This window comes from Trachinotus anak, unplaced genomic scaffold (genome assembly GCF_046630095.1).
Source record: "Trachinotus anak isolate AG129_WGS33_773 ecotype Australia unplaced genomic scaffold, CSIRO_AGI_Tana_v1 ptg000010l, whole genome shotgun sequence".
Lineage (NCBI taxonomy): Eukaryota > Metazoa > Chordata > Actinopteri > Carangiformes > Carangidae > Trachinotus > Trachinotus anak.
This window is the reverse complement of record NW_027273861.1, coordinates 23,770,881-23,778,097: the sequence shown is the minus strand read 5'-3', so window position 1 is coordinate 23,778,097 and position 7,217 is coordinate 23,770,881. Positions and strand designations below refer to the sequence as shown.

Genomic DNA, 7,217 nt, shown 5'->3' with positions numbered 1-7,217 from the left:
CATTGTGACAGAAGTAGTGCTTCACAAATCCACACCCTGGGTGAGTCATCCATTGAATATGAACAGTGCAGGTAGTGATGCAAAGTGACAATGAATCAATTGTGGATCAGAAATCATTACATGTGGGGGGTAGCAGTCAGTTTTATGGCTAAACGTGCTGTACGTGATGGGTGCTGTGTTGTTGTGTTTCTTTCATTAAAGAGTATACTTTGTTTTTAAATGGTAAAACGTGTGTAAATTAAAAGTATGAATGCCTCTGCTGCTTTGTGAATGTGTCTAGATGCAATTCAAAGAGGAGTTTGGCAAAATGCTCTCATGATTAAAAACACACAAGAAAGGAGAGAAAAGTTCCACTACTCCCTGACAGAACTTTATTTTAGGAATAAAGGCACCGAGTCTGCCTTAAAAGTCATGTCTTGACCTTAGGTTTAAAAGTGGAAGCCAACTGGATACTCTGAGAGGAAATGTTTATCCAGTGACAGCCTATCACTGCCTCAGGTCCTGAGAGTCATACCAGGGTAAGTCGCTGTTTACACAGCAAGAGCCAATCACATTAAAGGCCTGTCATTCCAGGCCCGCCTCCAGGCTGTCACACAACGGATCATGGCTGGAGAGAAACTATAAAGTTGCCTGACAAGTCAAGAGGGAGAAGGAGAGGAGAGTAAACCATGAGAGAGAACCTTGCCAGTGTATCATCCCAAAACATGGCGTTCCCAGACTGCTCCACACCCACTGACCTGGTCGCAGAGAAGAAGGGGATAAAGTAAGCTCATTTGGTGTTTAACAAGGATGTTCCCGGTTGTGATGACCTTGTAAAAGATAATATTAAGAATTACACTTCCACATAGCACTGACAACTGAACTCTTTCTTTTTTCACAGGAGGAAAAACTGGAGAAACAGAATAAGATTTCTCCTGAAGAAAAACTCGTCCAAGTCAATTTTACATCTGATGAAACACAGATCGTACAGGTATGGCACTACCTTTTCTGTATTTTTAAGGATATAAAGCTCATGACAATGCATAAGATCCCACATTGTGTGCATATTATAGTCAGTTTAGCTCAACTCAGTTGCATTTCATTTTATGTAAATCAATTCATATTTATAGCTTAAAGTTAGTCATATCCATAATCCACACTGTTTTATTGTGTATATTTCTGCGTGCATGTTATTTAAATATTGTGCTATAGCTAACTTAAACCAAATCAGACTTAATGATTCTATGCCTGAAATAAATAACTGAATTCCAAATGTCTTAAGATAACATGGACATACTGTATAGCAAAGTACTGTATTGCAATGAAGTTATTTTTAGTAACACACAACTACAATAATCAGTTTGAGGAATCTGAAGTGACACTTAACAAAAGAAGTAGTTGCTCCCACTGTAATTATCTCACATACAATCTTTTATCTCTTCTTTCAGGCCATCTGCTGATGACGTCAGCCAATGGGCGCAGTCACTTGACAAACTACTCTGCCATAAATGTGAGTGTCATTCACTGCACTACAGGTGCATGATTACATAAAAGTGTCCTCAAATGTCACATGGTCAGCTGTGTGCTGAATGAAAGTGGTTTATTGGCATCAATAAAACAAAGGCTGAAATGGCCCTGCACTTACTTTACCTTACATAAATGGGCAAACAGCAATTGGGTACATCCCACGGCTTGCTTTAACAGCCTTGTCTGTAACACTTCTCCCTCTCTCTCCCCCTCCCTGCAGATGGGAAAGCCGTCTTTTGTATGTTCCTGAAGTCAGAGTTCTGTGAAGAGAACATTGAGTTTTGGACAGCATGTGAGGACTTCAGGACACTTGCGTCACACAAAGAGCTGGCGTCCAAGGCTAACAGCATTTATGAGGAGTTCATTAAAAACGAAGCTCCCAAGGAGGTAACAGCTTTGAAATACAGTGTAAATTGCTGTAAATCTAAACAAATTAGTTTCTTCAAATTGATTTTAATCCAAAATTATATGCCTACAAGTTTTATTACACATGATATTCTTTAGTAAAAAATGGACGTTGAAGACTCATTGTTTCATGTTTCTCTTTGTGCAGATAAACCTGGATTTCCACACAAAAAATGCTATCATCCAGAGCCTTCATGAGCCCACTACGACCAGCTTCCTGGCAGCTCAGAGGAAAGTCTACAGTCTTATGGAGAACAACTCCTACCCCAGGTTTATCCACTCCGACCTCTACAAAGAACTGTGTGTGGCTGCCAAGGGAGAGGGCAAGCACATTAAGTCTTAGTCAAACTGGACACCCACTCCTGAAGTCATTTGTTTACCACGGTGACTGTGTGAATAGACCACTGATGGTGTTCATTCCAGGCACTGCCTCGGGATAATGGACTTGAATGCAAATCCTGAGCATAAACATTAACAGCAAGTGTGGAAAATGCAAAACTGAAGCCATTTTCAGTCCATCCTGCTGAGAGCTTTCAACAATGAAGTTGGGACAATTGTGCTGGATGTTTTATTCTGCTGCAGGCAGTACACAGTGTTTCAACCAGACAGGATTAAGGTTACATTTTCTTCACTGGGCCATTACCTGCACTTCCTTTATTGTGTTATTAGAACTTGGTACTTTGTGCAATGATGCATCTAAAGAAAATGCTGTTGTAGAGCCACTGCATTCACAGAATGAGAAGAACACAAAGATTAGCTCTGTATCCATCACTGACGATGCTGTTTGAATGTATTTTCTGCTGTATAAATTCACAGATACACACAGGACCTCCCATTTGACCCTGGTGTTCATTGCTATATTGCACTGCTTGTTTTGCTTCAGTTTACACAAGAAGTGCAATTTTTATTTAAATATTATTTAAAATTTCCACTTAAGACTGCTTATGGCCTGAAATGACTGTGACAATGTTATTTATTGTAAATATGGTGATGCTGTATGATGTGTTGAATGTGAATTTTAAGTTTGGGGCAGCTGGACTGCTTGAGAAATAAATGTTATTCTTTAGCACTTAAATATATCCTTCCCTCATGATCAGTGCAAATCAACCAATATAACTCAAAGGTCCACTTAATAGCTTCAGAACTTTTCATCCTTTCATCATCTTCCATCTCAGTCTTCATCAAGCAATTACAGTCTATTACTGCTAAAGCACTACATTTAACACTCATTTCCTTAAAACACCAAATTGACATATTATCACCTTTTTAAAGTTGGCACGGTTAGCAAACAGTTGCTTACTTACACATCTAATAGATGTCACATAGATGTCACATTAGCATTCATTTGCAGTTGGAGTGTTTCCACCCACATGGTGAATGCAACTCCAATATTCAGAGGGAAATTTCTCTTTGGCTGCTAAATGCTTCACTATCTTAACTTGATAAATGTGTGTTAGCAACATAGATTGTATACAAAAATAACCGCCTCTGTGACGTCACCCATAGTTTTCTGTAGAGCGGATTTGAAGCTCAAAGTGGGCTGCTCCGCTGTCGCCATCTTGGCAGTGCATGAGTCCACCTAACACCCAGAAATTGGCAAAGAGGGCGTGTGTTGGAGTGCTTCGGTGCACATGCTTCCATTAATATCGTTAGCACAGCTGAGCGTCTGGGTGTGTTGTTCCGAGGTTAACCAAAGGCTAATTTATTTCAGGTTAACAGGCTAAGCTGGTGAGCACGAACAATGACACCTGCTAATAAGTGCTAACATTTCGATCACCTCAGAATACAGGAGCTCAGGCTTTCTCATGCTCTGTTAGTCAATTAACTGCACAGCAAGTCATATTATTTGTCTGATATTTGCATGAACATCCTCCAAAACGCACCAACACCACAAACACGGTCGAGAGGTCACGTTCTGTGACTCTAATTAGCTGAGGGGACGCAGAGCAGACAGCTAGTGGAGTGTGATGGCACCCACCTGTCACTCCAAGTGGCCATGCCCCCATTTATGCATATCTTTAAGCCTTAATAAAATTTGGGCAGTGTTATCGGTTTGGGTGAGTTGTATAAAAAATTCACCCCCTGTACAGTTGTCATGCAGGGGAAAATTAACTATGTAAACATGTAGGCTAAATAAACATGTTTATTTCTGCTGTAAAGTTGGGCATTTTAACATGGGAGTCTATGAGGATTGACTCGCTTTTGGAACCAACCTCAAGTGGCCATTTGAGGGACTGCAGTTTTTGGCACTTCTGTATTGGCTTCATTTGTGCCCTTGGAGGTTGAGCCAGAGTAGAGTGTCTTTGTTGGTGATTTATTGGAGATTTCTTTGCTGAAAAAAGCCTGAGAGTGGTGAGAGTGAATCAAAACAGTAAAGCTGTGGGCCATAAGCAAAGCAATGGGCTGAAAGAAGCTAAAACATTGAATAGGGCAAAGGAGAACAGCTGAGCTGGGTGGTGATGAATTGTGGACATTTGTTAAAGACAGTGCCAACACAACACTATGTGCCTTAGACTGTCCTAAAATACGTCATCTATTGCTAACGTAAAATAAAACAATATTTTGAAATGTATTTTCCAGAGAGAGAACATTTTGTATTAATTATTGCTCATCTACAGTGTCCAAACTGGAAATGGTTTAAGATAAATGCAGTGCACTTTGGGTGTTTGCTTTAACAGAAAGGTCAGACACATCTACATACTGTACGCTGACATATTACCAGAGACAATGTGCTGGATGTTACGTTCCACAAACAAAAACAACATTCCTCATGGTATTAGAACATTGTTTCCTCTTTGTGCAGCCAGTAGGCTCACGTCATCACATCTGAGTTCTCATACTGTAACAATGACCCCACCCCCCCCTGCACAGAAGAAGAGAGAACACTGACTGACAGCAGAGAGTCCTCTTCTGCTTGCTGTGCATCTGCTCTCTGATACTGAGGCTGTTTCCAGCCGTGAACTCATAGTGGAGCCTGACAGTGGCCAGACACCCGGACTTTGCTCCTGACAAGCTGACAGCCCCCGCTCTCTCCTCAGACGTGTGGCCTGCTGTCGTGGTGTTATGAGATCATCTTTTACACCAGCAGCTCTCCAGAACTGTATGCTCTGTTGGCTGGCTCGCAGGTTAGAGAGGTAGACCTGTGATCCCAACATGAATAGTTTGAAACCCACACTGTCTGGAAGGACATGTAACTGTACCAATAAAGAGTTATTTACTGAAGTATTGGAATTATTACAACCCTAGTATAAGCCACGCTAGCAGAATGGCTCTAGAAATGGCAATGTCAGTTGCTTGGTCCGTCTCTTGGGCTCCACAGTGAAATAACCATTGGATGAATTGGCTTGAAATTTTGTACATACATTCAGGATCCCCTGAGGACAGGGGCCGCTGACCGTGGTGCTCCCCTGATTTCCCTTCAAGCATCACCACAAGGTTGACATTTGTTTTTAAATGAAATGTTTTGACAGCTACTGGTGGACTGCCTTTAAATTTGGTACAGACATTTATATCCCCCTCAGGATGAAATGTAATAACTTTAGTGAACCCTTATCATAGTGCCATTATCATGTCAAAATTTCACTCTGTCCAACACTTAGGTTTAGTATTTGGTAATAAACCTATGACATTCCCGTTAGCCAGCAGTGCTTTAGGTACTGTTTAGAGACAATTAGCAAATATTAGCATGCTATTGAGCTAAACTAAGATGGTTTAGCTGTACGTTCTGTCTTAGAGACAATAAAATACCAGCATGCCAATATGCTAAACTATGATAGTTATCATGGCAATCAAAATACCTGCTAACAGAACAAGCACGGCTGTTTACTCTTTACTTCATGGTCATCTTTTTTTTTATGAGCTGTTTTCACTTTTTCACTTCTGTTAAAGTCTTTTTTAATACCTATTGCACAGTTGACAGTTGAAGGAGAGGGCATTTGTCTTTAAATTGCCTCTCCCAAGGTTTCTTTATTTTTTCTGTAAATGCTAATTATAAAAACCTATTAATCCTCCTTATCAAAATAAAATGCCAAACATTTGCTGGCTCTAGCATCTTGACTTTAAAATGAGATCAAAAATAACAGTAGCAAAACTAAACGCCTTTGGGTTTTGGACTGCTGTTCAAAGAAAAAACAAGCAATCTAAGACCATCTTGGGTTCTTTTTCTGACATTTATTAGACTAAACGATCAACAGCAAAAACACTCATTAGTTGCAGCTGATGTTATTTTTCAAGGACTATTCCTTGTCTGGGTTTGGAACCACTGCTTTTATGGGCCTCCAAAGCCCTTCGAGACACTAGATGTGATAATAAGCTGTACAAATAAACTTTCCTCGACCTTCAAAGTAGGCCTACGCAGCACACATTCCATTACGCAAGTCTTTGGCTATTTTTAAGACTTAATTCTTTTCATCGCATCTGCACCAGCATACGCCTACCACATCATACATTCAACATTGTGTGACCTAAGGCATATAAAGGATACAATAGTGATGATAAGGCTATGTGTTAGCCTTAGTTAGTTTGATGCCCAAGCAGGCTATAGTGAGGTAGTAAAGGTATTCACGAACGGCCCGCAGAACTGGCAGTCACCATGAATACTCTTTGCTTATTCATCCATGTGGCCTGACATCAGATAGGACAATACAACAGACACACTGTTCTCTTGCTCCATGAGCTGGTAGTAAAACCTGTGGGTTTTCATTTGTTGCCATGAAGGATCTTGGCAATAGATGACTGGGATCAGATCCAAGGAGTGCTTGAGGTGTGTATGTAAACACTACAGCCAGAAATAGAAAAGGGCCACGTTTTACTTTGGTTGGGAGACTGCAGATACGCCAGACTACGCAGGACTTTAGACACACACTGTGTACAAGCGTGACCCGAAAGTCAGCCAAGTATGGTTTCTTTGTTGAGTACAAGCCAGAAGTTGATTTACAGGACAAACCACAGAGGCCACTTCAGACTCCCATGTTCAAAAACTCAACATGGTGCTACGGGAAGCTATCCAAAAAACACACGAGTCACTAAATTTGTACCAGTCCTTTCTCAATGATGCACTTATTAGGATTTGGCAGCTTGTCACTGTGCTGTCATCAGGTCAGATGTCTAATAAACAGATCAAAATGTAACATTGTTGGAGTAGGTTTTTGGTTTTGGATTTGGTATTTATCCTGTAGCTTCACTAGTTAATTAATGACGCTCAGAGAAAATTTATCAGATGGCTTTTTTGTAATGTACAATAAAAACAGTCCTCGTCTTTCCTCTGCTACACCAGTAGGTGGTGGCAAAGATCCACCACTAAGTCT

The 7,217-nt window shown here is 40.6% G+C and overlaps 1 protein-coding gene across 1 annotated transcript; it reads left to right on the top strand.

The window, feature by feature from the left end:
• The first annotated feature begins 648 nt into the window (after positions 1-648).
• rgs2 (regulator of G protein signaling 2) lies at positions 649-2,986 on the top strand. Its single transcript, XM_071486333.1, has 5 exons — positions 649-763; positions 881-970; positions 1,428-1,489; positions 1,727-1,893; positions 2,060-2,986. Exons 1-5 carry the CDS (start codon positions 669-671, stop codon positions 2,252-2,254), a joined length of 609 nt encoding a protein of 202 aa, XP_071342434.1. The 5' UTR covers positions 649-668; the 3' UTR covers positions 2,255-2,986.
• Positions 2,987-7,217: the final 4,231 nt, after the last annotated feature.